This window comes from Lissotriton vulgaris, chromosome 5 (assembly GCF_964263255.1).
Source record: "Lissotriton vulgaris chromosome 5, aLisVul1.2, whole genome shotgun sequence".
In the NCBI taxonomy this organism is placed as follows: Eukaryota; Metazoa; Chordata; class Amphibia; order Caudata; family Salamandridae; genus Lissotriton; species Lissotriton vulgaris.
This window is the reverse complement of record NC_141693.1, coordinates 1797059101-1797077132: the sequence shown is the minus strand read 5'-3', so window position 1 is coordinate 1797077132 and position 18032 is coordinate 1797059101. Positions and strand designations below refer to the sequence as shown.

The window sequence follows — 18032 nt, the reverse complement described above, 5'->3', positions numbered from 1 at the left end:
CGTGCAATATATTTCACATATTTACAATTTTATGCCAAAATCACGCAATGTTCGGTGAAGTGGAAGAGATGGGATTCCAACACAAGTTCCCTGGTATCAAAGTTTGCACATTAACCACTAGGTCACATCTCAGTGTAGTGATGCTTTTTCTGTATTTTTCTAAGTTTAATTAGTATGGTAACCTCGGTGGAGTGAATTTCTTGGTAGTTATTTTTCCTGGTACTGTAATTTATTTACTTAAACCCAAAAGCTAATACAATGGTATTGTGAGACATTAAACAAGTCAGTAAGACAGCCTCTCCACCCTCAAACACTCCCTAGCTTTCAAGTCAGGGCAGCAGGCATGCAGAACCTCACTGCAAACAAAGTGAGGGCCGCGGAGGGATTATCAGTCCCTGAAAGAAAGGTGTGATCACCAATGAGGTCATCGAGTTAAACGTCGACCAGTTACTGCCACTGACTCGGAGCAATAACACGATGCAAATGAGCACAGCTCTGTATGCCACTACTAGCCCAGGGGGCTGCTTCCCCCATATGTTGGACTTGACATCCAAGGCGCACTGAAAAACACGCCAACACATGTACTGAGTAGTCAAAGCATGGAATGTTAATGTACACACTGTCGTGAGAGGCGCGACAACAAAGGAAAGGGTGCCCTTGAAGCATTGGGCAGCATGGTCCCGTGGTTGCGCTGGAAAGAGTCAGTCAGAGCTGCAGCGCTACAGGTCAGCTGGCCCAAGACGGGAGGTAGAGTCAGCACATGTCAGGCGGCAGGATGAAGTTCCCTTCAGCCTTTGGATGCAGAGAGTAGCAACCTGTCTTCTCCATTAGGGGACCTGAGGTGGGGAGAATGGACAAACAATAACAGGAACAAGCATTGGCAACGAAAGTCATCACGATTGCGATGACGCGCTAAAACACGCCTTGTGCTCGTTCTAGCAAGCTGGTCGCGCTTTGGGAGCATTTCCCAAAGCAGCTTCTAAATGTCTCTCCCGGTAGCGCATACGCGCTGACTCAGCGAGACCCATAAAGGGCTTTGCCAGTTTGAAAGGCCATTACATGGGTAATGCACAACAGCAATAGCTGGAATGCCCTAGACACCAAGGTAATAGTGTTAGTCATAAGTCTTCCCAATGACACATTATTTATCACTCATATATCAGCGTTAAATATGTTGTGGAAATTCGACAATTTTTTTCCCAAGCATCAGTTTGAGTTCTGAAAATACACACGTTTTAAACTTGAATACACACTTTATAATTTTAGTATACATATATTAATTCAGCCAAGCAAATGCTTATAACTTATTAGTGTGGACAGTACATAGGAAAGCTACTTACCGGTCGCTGGAGAGCTACCAATAGCTCACAAGCTACTAGTTGGAGGAGGCAGCTCTAAAGTTTTTTTAAATATATACAGCCATCACAGCACGCAGGGAGAGAAGGCAAAGCTGTTCAGTTTTAATCAGCTGTGGCCCGTGCACGTAAGAGCGATGGGGGTGGGGAGGTGGGATTCAACGGACCACTAAGAGGGAACATTCATTATTTATTTAATTTCCCCTTGTGGTTGTCTGTCGAATTCCGCCCCCACGGCCCTGCAGCTCTTACCTGCATGAGCAGCGGATGGTTTTGATCTTGATCATTTGGCGTAAATGTACAGGAGATGTAATTGTCCAGGCATTTAAAAAGCTCATAGGTCCTGCTAGTATTAACATTGCATTCATAGAGCCTTAGTTTACTGTGATGTCTCCCTTGTAGTGCATACCTGAAAGGCGGCATCAGCCTTCTGACTGATGTAGTACAGAACTATAGCAAGCATGGAAAAAATACACATATACGGTTAGAGCATCCCGAACAGGTACGCCTTATAGTTATTTATCGCACCTCGTCAATACTCGTCACCAAGACGCACTATTCACAAACCTTCAGCAGCGCAACAGGTAAAACATATTGCATACTCAAAAACAGTTCAAAGATTCCAACACCAGGCTAGTCTGTCTTTATTTGCTGGGAAAAAGACCCCAGGTAGACTAATTTGCCGCAAAAAGCATACACAGTTCAATGATTGATTGATTGATTGAATAAAATTTATACCGTGCAAACAATAACCCGAAGGCATCAAGGCGCCTAACAAAACAAATCATAAATGTAAGCTCGACACCACTACAGATAGGCCTGCACAAAGAGATGCGTTTTCAGAGCGCTTCTGAATGCCTGAAGAGTGGGTAGGGATCTTATTTCCAGTGGGAGGGCATTCCACCACTTGGGCGCCAAGGTGGAGAAGGCCCTGCCACCCCATTTCGCTCTCCTGAATCGGGGAGTAGATAGAAGAAGTCTGCCAGAGGAGCTCTAGAGGGAATGTAGCGGGACAGGATGGATCCTACACCAGTGGGACTGTTTTTGGCTAAAGCCCTGTATATCATACATAGGGTCTTGAAATGGATGCGGTCCTCAACTGGAAGCCAATGCAACAGCTTTCTGGCCGCTGTGGCTGAGGCACGTTTGGGGAGATCCAGGACAAACCTGGCAGCCGCGTTCTGGACAAGCGCTGCAGTAAACTCTTATTCATTCCCTTATACAGCGCATTGCAGTAGTCCAGCCGGGAGCCAATGAGGGCAACAGCAAGCTGTTTCCTTGCCTGCAGGGATAGGTAATGCCTGATCCTCCTCAAGACATGAATAATGCCCCAGCAGGTGGAGATGGTTCTGCTGACCTGTTTACCCATATTGAGGGCTGGATCAATCATGACCCCGAGATTTTTTGCAGAGGAGGTGGGGTGGGGCAGACTCCTAATGAGTCTGGCCACCAACAGGATGACCATACGTCATCTTTCCCTCCAAACACCATTACCTCCGTCTTCTCTCCATTCAGTTTCAATGAATTAAGGATCATCCATTGACCGACTGCCTCCATACAAGTTCTAAAATTGGAGGCAGTCGGGACGCTAGACTGGGAGAGAGAGACAAGGATCTGGGTGTCATCCGCATAGGAAACTATCTCCATCCCAAAGGATATGATGAGCCTGGCAAGTGGGGTCACATAGATGTTAAATAGGGTTGGACTAAGAGCCGACCCCTGGGGGACCCCACATTGCACAGGTAGGGATGGAGATAGATACTCCCCCCAACTTCACTCTTTGCACTCGATGATTGAGGAAAGAAGTGAGTAGATCTAGAGCTGCACCTTGCACCCCAATCTCCCTCAGCCGAGTTGTTAATACTGAAGGAGAAAGGGTATTAAAGGCCTCCGTCAGGTCCAGAAGGATCAGAAGGGTGGTCTGGCCCTCATCAACACGCGTGCGGATATTGTCCAACACTATGGTGAGGGCCGACTCAGTGCTGTGTTCCCTCCTGAAACCATGTTGAGAGGAGTCAAGACAGGCCGAGCTCTCTACAAAAGCAGCAAGATGCATGTTAAGATGCGCTTCTAACATCTTTGCTGGAGCTGGAAGTAATGAAATGGGCCGGAAGTTTTTTAAGACCGAGGGATCCAGGGAGGCCTTTTTTAAAAGAGGTTTTACCACCGCGCTTTTCCATTGGGTGGGGAAGAGGCCATCCCTCATGGCTCTGTTCATAATATCAACCAGAGGGGGCAGGAGAGTTTCCCTGCACTGTTTAAGAATCCTGAGGGGGCATACATCCAGAGGAGAGCCCGATTTAGTTTTATTTTATTAAGGAGGCTATCCAAATCCTCTAAAGAAAGTGGGGGGAAAGGATCTAGAATTCCCAAAGGGAGTTTTTCAGCCGGGGCATGGTCCATAGCCCCTAAGGCAGGGGGCCCACTCATGAGAGATTTTTGCAGCTCCAAGGCAGAGTAGATATCTAATATTTTTGCCTGAAAGAAAGAGGCAATGTTGTTACAAAGCTCTTGGGATGCTGCTACAGGATCTGGGGTTTGGAGGGTTATAAGGGAGTCCACAACCCTAAAGAGCTCTTTAGGGGAGGACAATGAAGTTGTCAGGGCCATAAAATGCTCTTGTTTGGCCTTTATGATTTCAGCCTTATACTTCCTCAACAGAGTCTTATGAGCTTCCTTATCTTTTGGGTCCCATCCAGAGTGCCAGAGGCGCTCCCGCCTCCTTACCTCCTGTCTCAGGAGTCTAAGGTGTTCCGAAAACCAGGGGGCTGAGGGCCTTTTTCTGGCTCGGCGGCAGGGTTGGAACGGGGCTAATTCATCCAGTGCCTCAGTCATGGTTCTTTCAAACTGCATGACCGCTGTGGAAACACTTTCTTCTTGAGGTAAAAACAAATTGGGTGCCCACGGGGAAAAGGAGCCATTTGAAATTTCCTTGAAGTTCCTTTTTGCCGGGTATATTTTTGGGCGCATAAATGAGCGGACAGACTAGCTCAAATGGAACGGCCAGATGATCGGACCATGACAGAGGAATAGAGTCCTTGATCGTCAGCCTCTCGTCATTGGAAAAAATTCCGTTGAGCGGGTGTCCAGCTCGATGAGTAGCCCCTTTAACCATCTGGACAAAGCCGCAAGCTGACATGGCATCCAACAAGGAGATGGTATCCTTGATGTCGTGCCTCTCTAAATGGAAATTAAAATCTCCCAGAACCGTAAAATCTTTTTGACCAAAATAGGGTTCTAGGACGTGGAGCAGCCGTTGTCCAAAATCAATTCGTGGACCAGGGGGGCGGTATGCCAGGATTCCGTTAAGAAGGGCTCTATGGCCACTTTTTATGGAAAAGGAAAGTGCTTGAAAGCTGTCCTTTGGGTCAGAAATAGCAACAGTATGGCAGTGGATATGATCCCAGTAGAGAATTGCTAGCCCTCCTCCCACCAGGCCCAGTCTATCTTGTCGAGCCAAGCAATATCCTTCCGGGATTGCTTCAATGAGATCTGGACCGGAAGTCCTTTGCCCAGGTTTCCGTAACAAAGACCAGGGAAGGCTTCCTATCTGCTATAAATTCCCTAAACAAGATGTTATTTTTAATGAGCGAGCGGGCATTTAGGAGAATACAGTCTTCCTTCCATGCCCTAACTCTAGGGGAGGTGGGTTGTTTAGGCATATGCCTGGATGGTAGGGAGGTGGGGCTTACCGTGTCTGATGTCCGGCAACCACACGGTAGAGGGCGTAGAAGATCATCAGGTGAACAAGTATGAAAACATGTGCACTGCCATTGATCCGGCGATCTAATGATTATTCCATGGAACGAAAACCATATAGGCAGGTTCTGGTAAGAGTAGATTGTACATTCTGAGATGGAAGTTTGTTGGGGTGGATTCGTATCAACAGAAAGAGGCTCAGCGTCGGTGCACTGAGGCACTTAAATTGAAGTCACCATTAGAAAATTACCCCAAGCATGCTACCTGACCTCAAATAATGGAGACAATCGGTTTCACTTCACAACTCCGTTTGAGTGTGAGCAGTTTTACGTGCTTGATGTATAATACTGGTGAATCGATGCGGTTGGCGTTAATTGATGTTACAAATAACTATTTTTGGTGCCAATGCAGTTTCAACAGATGCACTGCCTGTAGCAACAACAACCCCTTCTATTCTATAAGTTGTTCATCATGTATCTATAAATGGAACATGTTTTATGAAGTGGCTAATGCAGTTTTTTTTCTTTCTCTCCAATTTTGCTTTTAGTCATCCACGATGAAAACCACAGAGGCAAAGTAGATCTGATCAGTTACTTTGGAGAGAAACCCAACATCTTGCATTGTACTACCAAATATTGCAATCATGGAACAGCGCCTGGATCCAAGGAGTATGCTCAAAATGAAGTTTGTATTCCTTTAATTTTCTTTCTGACTAATGCATATAACTGTATCTAGTACATGGGGTGATCACTAGCTACATGTTCATTTTTTTTGCTTTCTCATTTGGCAAAGGGTCAGCTGTTAATGAGACATCATTTAACCCTCCAGCTCTCTCACGGCTATCTCTTTAAAAGTGTTAACCCTTCCACAGGGGGCTTCAAAAGAAATATTTTGCGCCCATAAGCGGTCAGCCATAACTAGTGCATACAACATCCACTAACCACATCCCGCCATACCTATTCAGGAAGTCAGAATATTTTAACTGTGTCATGTCCTTAGGTCGATAGTTTACGTCATTTTTCAAGTATATGAATGCTAAAGTTGAACAAGTTACTTACCTTTTTTTTTCTAGTGTGTGCTTTGTCATCCGGGTGGGGGATTGTTTATGAGGGGTTATTTTAACCGCATCCCATGATTCCTAGACTGTATGCAGAAATCCTTAGATGTTTCAGATTGTTCTGGTGAAGACTCCGGAAGTGACCAGCTCAAACCCAGAAGGCACTGCGCATGTTTATTCTTCTGTACGCCTGCGTGTTACAGAACACTGTAATAAACATACAAAGAGTTAGCAGTTTAGTAATACTCTCCGTCACAATAGTGGGTGGTGACAAAGAGAAAGTTTTACCCAATGGTAAGTAATTTGTTTGTGTAACGTATACTTCCAACAGGTTCCTTGTCTTAAAAAAGCCACCAAATGAGTGTACAGGTTTATGAATCTTTTGGTGAAGGTGGACTTTGTCCATGTTAGGGTCAAAGTAACATTGGTAAAGAGATAATCTCTCTTCTTGTGTGCAGTATCCTTAAACAGTTTTCTAGTGCAGATAAATCTGTCCCTTGAATCATAACCACAATGTACATGTAAATGGGTTTCTTTCTATTTTAGATCCTTTGAGAACAAGAAATATGCACATATAAAAATAAAATCACTAAGTTTAGTAAACCATTTGCATTTGTTCTTTACAAAAACAGAAAAGGTTCTGAATTGTGTGGTCTGACATAAAGGAAATTGGACATTAGCTGTAACTTTAATACAGCGAAGGAGCTTCGCTGCCCCAGAATGTAACACAGTCGTCCTTCAGCCTAAGTTTCTATTACTTTACTTTTTCGCCCAACTTATTATTCAAAGCAATTTCTGTTGCTTCAAATGTCATTTTTTACATTTTAATTTATGCTAAGATCATTCTTTTGGAGAATCTGTTTTCTGACAGAAATATGGCTAGCATGCATCATTTCATCAGTATTTTCCTGCAGTTCTCCTCATCTTAGGGACTTTATCCTATGAGTAATATTTTTTCTCTTCTAGTTTGATAACTGTGGGGTAGAAATGTACACGCCGCTATTGTTGGAGTGTGATTATAACCGGTTTCTACAGCAGATAATCGTACCAATGCAGTAAAGTGGCCAGGGGGAGATATCCTTGATGTCTGGAACAACCTAAGCATTCTAAAGGCCATGAAGTTGAAATGGAGTGGGTTGCTAAGTCGGTCTCCGCATGCCTAGATGAAGTATGGTGGCCCTTGTAGTCCTCATTACATCGGTCGCAAAGCCTATGATGTTTGCAGAAATAATAGGCGTCCACTGCTGCTAGGCTGGGCAGCAACTCACAAAGAATGGGCCCAGAACTCCACCAAAGTGAAAACTGAAATGAATCAAAAGAATTGCCATGTCTCCTGTTAGTAGACACAGCATTCTGCAGCCATATGGCAGTTCCTCCATATGTTTGTATGTCCACTTTGCCTTCCAGTCGGAGGGTGCTCTTCTGAGGCAGTCAGACTGATATGTGGCTATCCCTCCATAGCTTCTTGCTGCCAGAAGTTACGTGGCAGTGACATTACCACAGTACCGGAGAGAATTGTCATCTAGCATCATGGCGACCTATACATGTGAGATGGCACATAGTCCTAGGGTCACATAATATAAGTGCCTTGGTGCTAATTACTACAAAGTCATGAGAGGCCCTGTAAATCACATGGGTATGCTTGCTTGCAGGTTAGTTGTGCCATTAGAAGAAATAATGGTGTTAAATGGCTCTATATCACCCGAACAAGCGAGACTGTCTTCAGAGTATGTAACCAGGGGGATTTTCAGCCCGAGATCATGGTCGGAAGAATATTTTTCACATCAGAATATATGGTGAAGATGTTCAAAGGAAAATAACTGCATCACTTCCGCCCAACTATTGTATCTTTATATAAGCGAGGTAAGATTTTTGTCATTGAATTTAGTAGTGAAATTAATCTGAATTCAGACAGTTTGTCTCTACTGCTCTTCTTGTGAATGAGCTTAATAATAGCGCCTTTCCAAGTAGCTGGAGTGATGCCAGACTCACTGAGAACATCAAAACACAAAAGCTTGGACATTTCATGTTTACAAATCAGAAGGGCACAAACAGTAATCTCTTACAAGATTGGCTCTGTCAGTATTGAGCATGCAGCCGCCCTTCTTCACAGCCACACACCCCAGTACCTACAGATCATGTGTGGAGGAACTAGCTATCCCAACCTTGGGTCCTGGATTTTCCTCTTGTTTGATTCTCTTTTCTTTCTGCCAAGAGACTCCATAGTGTCTGTGACTCCTGTAATTGGCTGAGTCTCTACTGACAACTTAAGCTATTCGAGCGCTTATGATGCAGTTTGGTTTTTCCGTTTGGGGGCCAGAGCGGTTTTCTACTCACTAGATTTGCTTATTTTGCTGCATGTCTATCTGGTTGCATCTTTTCCGCTAGGCTCTGGCTTCAATGTTTCTATCTTTGTGATATTTTGCAAAGGGAAATAAATGCCTGTCATTCGAGACCAGTGTCAAAGTCTCAAGCTTGTAAAATTTAGGAAGTTCTTCTCCATCTAAACCTTGTTGGTTATCATGGTATTTCTTCTTCCAGTTCTTGAACTGTAGATTAAAGTCGCTCTTTATAAGTCTCTTAATTTTCTTGCAAAGACTGGACATAAAAAGCCGTGAGACTAATGTTACCTTATGGTGTACCTTTTCTTCCCAACATAAAGTTAGAGGTGGTTGTTTTTGTTTCCAGCCTTATGAATACTTTTCCACCTACTCTGACATACATCAGTAGCCCTGCAAAGTTTCATTTCTGGTCGACTTTATTTTGGTCAGTGTAGTTCCCAACATTTAAGTTCCTAAGTATTTTTTTAAAAAATGACCTATTACCCAAGCCACATATTCGAGATATGTACACTCCCGTTTTACTTTGCTTTATTTTTGTTTCTTTCATTCCTTGTCTGATCTTTCTTCAGTCTACTGCTACTGCAGCATGACGGGGTTTTCCTCTCATTTGGAGCCAAAAGGTCAATGACTGATTATCTTGTTTTGAAGTTGGCAAAGACTTTTGCCTACTGATGTGTTCTTTCCATATTTTTCTGAAGGGTCGACAGGCCTTGGTTGCGCAATATTTGTATTTTCTAAAGCACAAAAAGTTAAACTTTCCTTCCTTCAGCACGATTATACAGATATAAACTGAGGGGAAACAGATTGGAGGATCATTTTGCATATTAGCTGAATACTTATTTGTAGTACATTTCTTCAAAGTAGCTCAGCTTTTTTGGTAAACGCCTGTTTCTGATGTTCTCTCCAGCTAGGTATGATCTCTCCTACTTCAATTCCTCATGACTCTTCCACCTCCTGTGGCAAGGAATTATTTGCTCTTCCATTTATTGTTTATTAGTGCTACTGAAGACCTATTGACCGAGAAGGAAAAGGTACTTGTCTGTTATATCAGTTTTATATGATGGGTGTGTTCTCTCCTTCCAGTTAGAACGAATGGAATGGAAGCGATGGGCATCCATATTAGGGCAACCACTGCGCTAAACAACATATATCAGATTATTTAACAGTAACTTCAGATCCCAATGGAAGGAAGGAAACAGCCTTTACAATGAGGTTTTTACCACGTTGTGCCTTTACCATGAATTTTTTACCATGCATATTTTTACCATCTATATGCCTTTACAACACATGCCTTTACCACAGATTTAAGGTAATTTGGGTGTTGTGAGGGGTCTGCCCCCCCACCACAAATAAATGTTTTAATATATATATATATATATAAACAATGTGTTGTAAGGGCATGAATTGTAAAAGCATATGCGTTTTAAAAAAACTTTCCTTCATTGTTTCGTCAAACAACCAATCAAAATGTTTAATGCATTAACCTTGTGTTGATACTCTTCTGGAAGTGTTATACCCTAATAAATGGTGCAAAAGAGCCTAAGCAAACGATATTGCTTGCAGTCTGCATATGTCTTTGGGGTCTTCCCTGTGATGAAAATCAAGGTATGCTGATGGAAAGATCCTCGAGGTGACCTCCCCAACAAATGAGGGGGTGCTTAAGACTTTGTTGTTATTGAGGTCTTTAGATTCTTTCATGCTCCGCAGAGTAAGGACTTTGGCAAGATGGGTAGAAGCCATCACACTGTATGACACTCTCCGGAAAATTCGATGCAATTTCACAGCATAAATGTCATTAAATTTTACATATTTAAGGGCTTGAAAATTCAGCTAAAATTTTACTTATTACTATCTGATCAAAAATATATCCGTAATGTAATCTGATTAAAGATTACAAAAAATATCAGATCACATTCAAACTTTAAAAAACATGTTTGCCTTACATTAAAACACACCATTTACTTGGTGCACTTAAAATGATAACTTATGTTTGAAATACTTTTTAGATATGACATATTTGTCCTTACTAGGAAGTGCTGGGAAGTCGTGTTGGACCATTGCAGCAGTCACGCTTGCTAGCCAAACGCATGGCTGCTATTACCATAACAAGGATAACATCACCAGGTCACTTGCACATCTTTCTCCTGTTATTAGACGGCTTGTCCTGCTTAGATCCAATCATAAAGGTCCAGGAAGGGAGTGCTTCATCCCCCAAAGACGAAGGACCCCTGGAGACCAAGCTCTCACTTGCATTGGAGACAATGTTGTTCATGGGGAGGATTGCTGTAGGACACAAAACGTGCCATAGTACAAATGTACTCTGAAATGTAACTGTACTGTGTAACTTTAAAAATACTGAATCTTAGATCTTTGACAATTTCATCACTTGGCTGTCTAGTTCGCCCTATATTTAATGACAAGCGATTATACCAGAAAGCTTTCTATTGGCCCAAAGTTGTTGTCAGAATTCCACATGTCCAAGGGGATATCGGTGCTTCGATATCTCTGGCTGTTTAGTGCTATAAAAACAGATGGCGATTGTGGGTTATCGCAGATTCTTTTTTTTTTTTTTTCCACGCCTAAATGTACCGACATTTATAGAGCGCACAGCTACTTCCCGAAGGTAGTGCCCGGCGCTGTACGTATACCGCTTAGGAACCCTTCCTGGTTTTCCCTGTGAGTGTCCACTCCTGGGCACCCCCAGGGTGAAACCAGGCATCCCAGCGCTTTTGGGGCCGTTGTGGAGATTAAGCAAGCTATTGCCCAGAGTCGCAGAGTGGGACCCATGATTAGAATAGGCCCCCCGAGGCGAAAATTATCAGGTCCGAGGAAATTGAGCCCAAGACCCGCCGAGGCGGGTATTGAACCCTGGTCCCGGGCCAGACCTCTGCATCAGGGTCTGCCACTCTAACCATTTGAGCCACACTTATCCACAATGCTTCCCGGCCTGAAAATGGACTAAAAGCCTTCCATTTAGGTATGCTTTCTGTTCATGGTTTTTTAAATCCCCAGGTAACTACATTCATATGACCAATTTACTTCACACATGGAGGTGTTGACGCAACCACAGATGCATCAAGACCATTTTTTTAAAAAGTTTTTTGGGGGGGGGGGGGGGGGGGGGGGAATTCCAGGCATAATATAATCACATGACCCATACATTGGCTACTATTCATTGGTATACATTTTGGCATTACTACATATATTAGCAATACATGTTGTGACATAGATGTTCCTGTTGACATTCTGAGTAAGCCTTTCCTTCCTTCCCACCCTTCACTCTGAATCCTCTGCCATCTCTGGCGAGGGTGGTTCACAGATAGAGCCTCTGAATTTATTCCACGCTCCTCACACTTTTTCCCATTTCCGGGGGCATCCCCGGTGTACATATGCTACCTTTTATGCCACCTTGGCTTCGTCCATATCCTTGCACCAACCTCGGAGCATCGGTGACTCCCCTGATATCAAGACCATTTTTGATTCCAAGCAGTGAACAGATTTTGAGATTGTATACTTGATGGTTGTTTAAAGTGATGGACTTACAACTGACTGTGGTTGTCTTAAGATTGGAATGATTCAATTTGTGAGAACGTCAGGGCAAGACCTTGTCAGCGCACAACACTCTATCTTAAATTTCATACATGGGGCATGCCAAAACCTAGGATCGGGGAGTGGTGTTGTCCTGACACGAACGTTGGTGCTCCCCGACTGGAGCTGTCACTTCGGTTAAGTCAATTACGTTGGTAGCAAGTGATTAACATTCTTATAGGAATGACAGACAAGAGTTGTAGTTTCAAAGCGTTATAGGCAGGTTACAGAACATGTGCCATTAAGTTAGTGTAAGCCCCAATTTGTGGTGCATTTACGGTTAAAGGAGATTAGCTCCCTCAACTTTGGACTACCATGGATGTTATACATCTCAAGCATGTGCGAATCGATGTGGAGGCGCAATTCTAGAACAGATATCCAAGATGTCAAATGATAAAATAGTGGTAATCTCAAATAGCCTTCAGAGATGGAGTAGTTTTGAAATTTATGCAGTGGAACTAACTGTACATTTCTTCTGTGATTTTAACAAGCCCGAACATGGAGTTCCCCTTAGTTTGACAAGTTGACTGGAGTAGAGTTGTGATCCAACTTGGTGCTTCTGCAAAATTTTTGGAGAAGTGTCATATAAGCACCCATTTGGCAGTTGGTTCTTATTTCTTGCTTCCAATCTAAATGTTCAAGCTGGTCACAATCTTTAGTTTAGTTAGCATTCATAATCTTATAAATTTATAGCAAATGCCATATTGGAATTTAAAGCTACAAATCTGTAACCTCTTATCCATTTGCTCTATATATTTACATGGAGACTTCCAGTGTCGTTAAAATGAAAGAGCCATGCTTTGCCATTCTCCTCTTAAGGGAATGGAGCTTAGGGGTTTCAGGCTGCTCCTTTTATTGGCTCTTTGCTCCCAAAGGTAACCAGTTCTTCATGTTGTTAAAAGGCTACAAATAATTTACAAATTTTGTGAAATCTTTCTTGTTCCCCAAGCAAACTTTAAATATTCAGTTTAAGTAAGTATTGTTACAGGTAAGTAGCTATCGTTTTAGTCACATTTCTAAAAGCAGACTTTCAAAGATTTTAAATGATGGTTATGGTGCCCTGTTCTATTTTCAGAGCTAAAAACCAGGACTAACCATATCTAAATAAATACTAATGTAATATTGACTTTGGGCATAATGCTTAGGTAAATGTAATTTATTTTTGTGTTTCAACAGGCTGTTAAGAAAGGATATGGAAAAGCCTTTACCTTAAGTATCTCGGCTCTATTTGTCACACCCGAAGCGGCCGGGGCTCGCGTGGATCTTGATGACCAGCAGCTGCTTTTGTGGCCAGCGGATGCTGAAAAGGAGGTTGTGCCGACAGAAAACCTACCCAAGGGGAGCCGTGCTCACATTACCCTAGGATGTGCTAAGGACGTGAAAGATGTCCAGACCGGCATTGAGCTGCTGAAGATTGTCCAGTTGCAAATAAAAGGAGAGAAAGGCGAAGAGATGGGAGAGCTTTGTGGGGGAGAGCTGCGATACTTCAATAATGACATGTGGATGCTCTGCTTGCCCAGGAAAGTTGAAGTGAAGGCCATATTTTCTGGCTTTTATGGCAAGAGCAGGTCGAGTCGTGAAAGTGGCAAGAAAGATTCTGCCCTGCTCTCTTGCACCATCGTCTGAAGCTTTTCAAAGAAAAATCAAACATGCAGAACTGCCCTATGCTGCAACAACAATAATTCTATAGAATCACGTTTTCTACCGCCATTCAACATCATTCATCTATCGTATTATCCCCATCCAAGCAAGAATTTAATTTACTGTGTCATCCAACTCCAGATCATCATCTTCCTTCTGGCACATGGTATACCACCATGTGCCCCTATTAGGATCATCCAATGTCAAGGATGCTAAATTTGAAATACTTATCAAGTTCTTGCAGGGTGTAGAGAGCTGCACACATAGTTTGGTTTGATATGCTGAAGATCTTGGCAACATTTTTACCTAGTTTGTTAGCTATTTCCCCTTTTCCTAAGTAGTGTGGATTGAAATTTCACACTGTTCAGAAGTCAGTCTTTTGCGGATGTGCCTGTTGCATAATGCGATTGTGGCTTTTGAAAGAAAGCATTTGTTTTGTACTTTGCCATTATGACGGCCCAGTGGCATTTCTGTGCACCAAGAATTCTGTTAAAATGCTTTAAAATAATTTCAGACATAGGAGGAAAAAGACCGCACAGGTTAAGAGCTTCAATTTCGCCTTCCTCGGTCTATTCTGGAATAGTTTAAAGCAAAGCAACCACAGGAACAGTTGCCGTAAGCTGGTATGCAAACAATAATTTAAAAGGTATTCTCACATTCTACTTATGGTGGTGAAATTGTACCCCGAAATGGCGGTGTCAGGACTAAAAAACACTTGTTGACAGTTATTGCATGCATAGCACCTATCTACACTTCGCATTCTTTGAGATCTGAAATTGTCAGGAAGCATGTAGTTCCCATAAGTTATAAACTGTATTTCACATTATTCCTATACATTGCAAGTTTTAGAACTATTCCCTTTTGCGCAGTAGCGTATTACAAGGCTTTGGTTAAAACCATGGAGAATCCAGCATGTACCTGTTCCTTGACACTACGTTTGAATACGTAAAAATGTTCAACTACTGTGTGGGTCTTCCTTCCTGTCACTGGACACCCAAAACCCCTTTAAGAATTAGACTTCTTTATGCGTTCCCGAACAACCAGTGAATTCATAGAGATTTTCGTTTCAGGCAGCCACTTCCCTGCAATTATCAACATCCAACTCATTATTCAAAGTTGTTTCTTTCAGGTAACATTTCTAGTTCAATAGGGCTTTCTGCTAAGCTAAGACATTCATACAGGTGTCTTCCCAGAGGACTTAGGCCCACATTACGAGTTTGTCAGACTAGGGCGGGGGTATTTGCCACGTGTGGTAAATACCATTAGCCCAGGGTGTGGTGTTTACCACTTGTGAGATATATATATATATGTATATATATACCCCTCCCACTCCAAGTTTTTAAAATGGTGCATATCATGTGGAATGTGCTTTAACACATCAGAGTGCAGGTTTTTTGCCTTTTTCCACAATAAACTTTGGCGGGTTTGATCTGCCTGGAATTTATCAGAGAAAAGCTGCTAGTGAGTGACAATTATCACACAACTTGTCATTCAGATTCCTGTGAACATATATAAGTTTGCACAGGGATCAGAATTTAGCTCTTAACTCGTAAGAAGGGCTGTAGGGATTTACAAATCTGTCCAAGAAAGTGGTATTTACCTTTCCATCCTTCCCGTCATTACTAAAGAGAATTTGGGTTCATCCTTTCCTAGCCTGACGGAATTCTGATCCAGATTTATGAGGGCAACTATCAAACTTTGTCATCTGAACTGGAAAAGCAGTTTCATGGAACCTGTCTTCCGATGTGTATAGGCTTGTTTGACATTTGTTTCAAGAAAATCATCTAATTTCTTCTTGGCTGTGCTAGGGTCTGCTACACACAGTATACCTTTTGTTGAAGGTGTCCTCTAGGGAATGAGTTCACACTTCGATACACATTATTGCTGCAGGCATTATTCCAAAAGGGTGATGAGTTGATACATCCTTGAAAATGAGCAATGCTGAGGTTCATTTCTGAGACCTCCATTTTGTTTCTCAATACTGTTTTGTATGATTTTATACATAGCATATATCTCATTGAACAATTGGAATAGGACGTTTCTTACCAGGAACAGTCATTTACCCGTATGGGTGTCTTTTATCTAGTGACATGTGATCATCTAAACTAGTCCTCTTTTACGAAGTGATAGAGGAGGGTTTGATTTCAAATCACTCCTATATATTCTGGAACCTAGAGCTCCTTGGGGATGTCTACATGACGGAGAGCGAATGTTAAAGATCAGTAGACTTCTTGAGCCATCTCTCAAATAGACAAAGACTACATAACATCAACTCTCCCACAAGCTATTGCTAAGCCTGATCTGGACTTTTTGGCTTCCTTAAGTTATGAATGCCTTTAGTTCGTTTTATGGTCCTGAATAATTAGGCATGTTGGAAACTGGGATGTGGTGACTTAAGGAACCTTCTGGTAAAACGAGCGTTTTGCAGGTTGCCACTTATATAAATGTCAGACAAGAATTATATGATATATTCAACAATTGCATCCCCTCTGAACTCTTTTCGTGCTAGCCCACTACAAGTGGTGTTCCTGTCTGTAAAATTGTCTGATTTTTGCTTCTGGTCTTTTGATGGAATTCGTTTTTCCATTCCCTGACTCGAGTAACTATGTCTCTTTTTTATGAAAAATATATATTCATAACTGCTACTGAAATTAAAATGAAAGTGTTTTCTAAAAAGTAAACAATACCTCACAATGTGCTGACCTATGAGAGAGGTTGCTTCTAAATGCATCCTTTTCACCTGTTTATACTTTAGGAGTTTTTACATTTAGTTTTATCCTTATGTAACCTAAGTTGGCCCGCCATTTTCACTATTATGAATTGAATGATGGCTTGCACCTATTTAAACAAGGAAAAGGAGGCAACCTCATGTAAGCCCTCTGCCAGCCCCACTGGGTCAAAAACCAACAGGTCGGATTTGCTGCTTTCTTTTCAAGTTGTGAGCCTATTTTCCTTTTTTTTTCACAGTAGTGAACAGAAAGGTTGCATGAGTCGGAGGTCGATGGTTCCTTATTGGCTGTCAAAGGGCTGCCTGTAACAACATTGAACTGAAGTTTCAGGTTAAATGTCTGTCCTCTTTAAATGCTGCCACCTTTATTTTAGTTATATGTGGAACACTCTGTGGATATTGTACTTAGTTTTCTGTCATCATGATCTTATTTATCATAGAATCCTTTTTGGAGACCCATGAGATTACGTAAACGGAGCAAGAATACTGTATCATCAGTTGGGGGTTGCCTTTATACAGAAGCTATATGAGCGGTGCCATCCAACACTATAGGAGATATGGTGTCGCTTATTGTTTACAGCAGCCCAGTTTCCCACTTCTGCTGTTAGAAACAATCTGGTACAAATGCATGATGTTTGCTGGTGCTCCAGGAAGAGTGCCCCTATCTGGAATTATCTAAAACTAAGAATGAGAGATAGCTGTCTCTGGCACCATTTGTCCCTCAAAGGTGACAGCAACAGGTGTTGCCGAAGGGCAAATGGTTTTAGTCTTAACACCATAAATCTTCATGTGTTGGGCAGTAGGTGGGAAACAGACTATAGGAAAAACGTAAATATCTGTATAAAAGATGTGATGATCTAGGTTATGTCAAAGTATGTGTAAGTGGGGATAGATTTATTGAGTATGGGGTGAACAACTAATGAATGTATACAACGATATCTTGAATACACACCTTTTAAAAAGTGTATGGTTAGGAAACCTGAAACAGTTTAATTCCTGTCTTACTAGACTCCATAGCTTTTTTTGTTTCTTTTTCAAACCTACCTTGAGAAGGTGATCCCAGCGTTGCATTTAATTAAAGCAGCAACTCTGTATATATAGGAACGGAATCGATCTGGGTTTGTTTTTAAAAAAAATACCTTTTAATTTAGTTCAGTTAATTTAGTTTTTAACTTTACATTTATTAAGTGTGAACTTTTCTTCAGAAAGACTGCTAGATGTGAAGGGAGACCACTGAGAGAGGAGGGTTATTAACAGTAGTGAGCAGGGAAGTAAGTGACTGTTAGAAAGATGCCATATGGTTAGGAGGTAGGTGAAGGTGGAGAGAGGTACCTTGTAGTTGGGGGCGAGGAGTGCATTTATTAACGTTAATAGAGGTGCCTCATGAAACTGTGGGCTACCAGGAAAGCAGGAACGTCCTGGTGATGAAGTAGGGTGCAACCCCATTGTTTGGGGACCAGGGAAGGCTGCTTAGGAAATGCCCGTCTTCTGGTCCTCTCACGTGCACTTCTGGGGGTTGTGCCTGGCAAGGTAATGACTCCTAGTGCCACTGGCTCCAACAAGGATTCTCGGCCAGGTCCTTAGTTTTGCTGCATCGTTGTCCATTGGCTTTTTAAAAAGTA

The 18032-nt window shown here is 42.3% G+C and overlaps 1 protein-coding gene across 1 annotated transcript in view; it reads left to right on the top strand.

Moving 5' to 3' along the window:
• Positions 1-17546, top strand: part of CNP (2',3'-cyclic nucleotide 3' phosphodiesterase) — a 49277-nt gene extending 31731 nt beyond the window's left edge. Inside the window, exons 3-4 of the mRNA XM_086924153.1 lie at positions 5602-5738; positions 13218-17546. Of these exons, the coding sequence (XP_086780279.1) occupies positions 5602-5738; positions 13218-13667 (587 nt within the window). The 3' untranslated portion in view covers positions 13668-17546. The remainder of the gene's footprint in view (positions 1-5601; positions 5739-13217) is intronic.
• Positions 17547-18032: the final 486 nt, after the last annotated feature.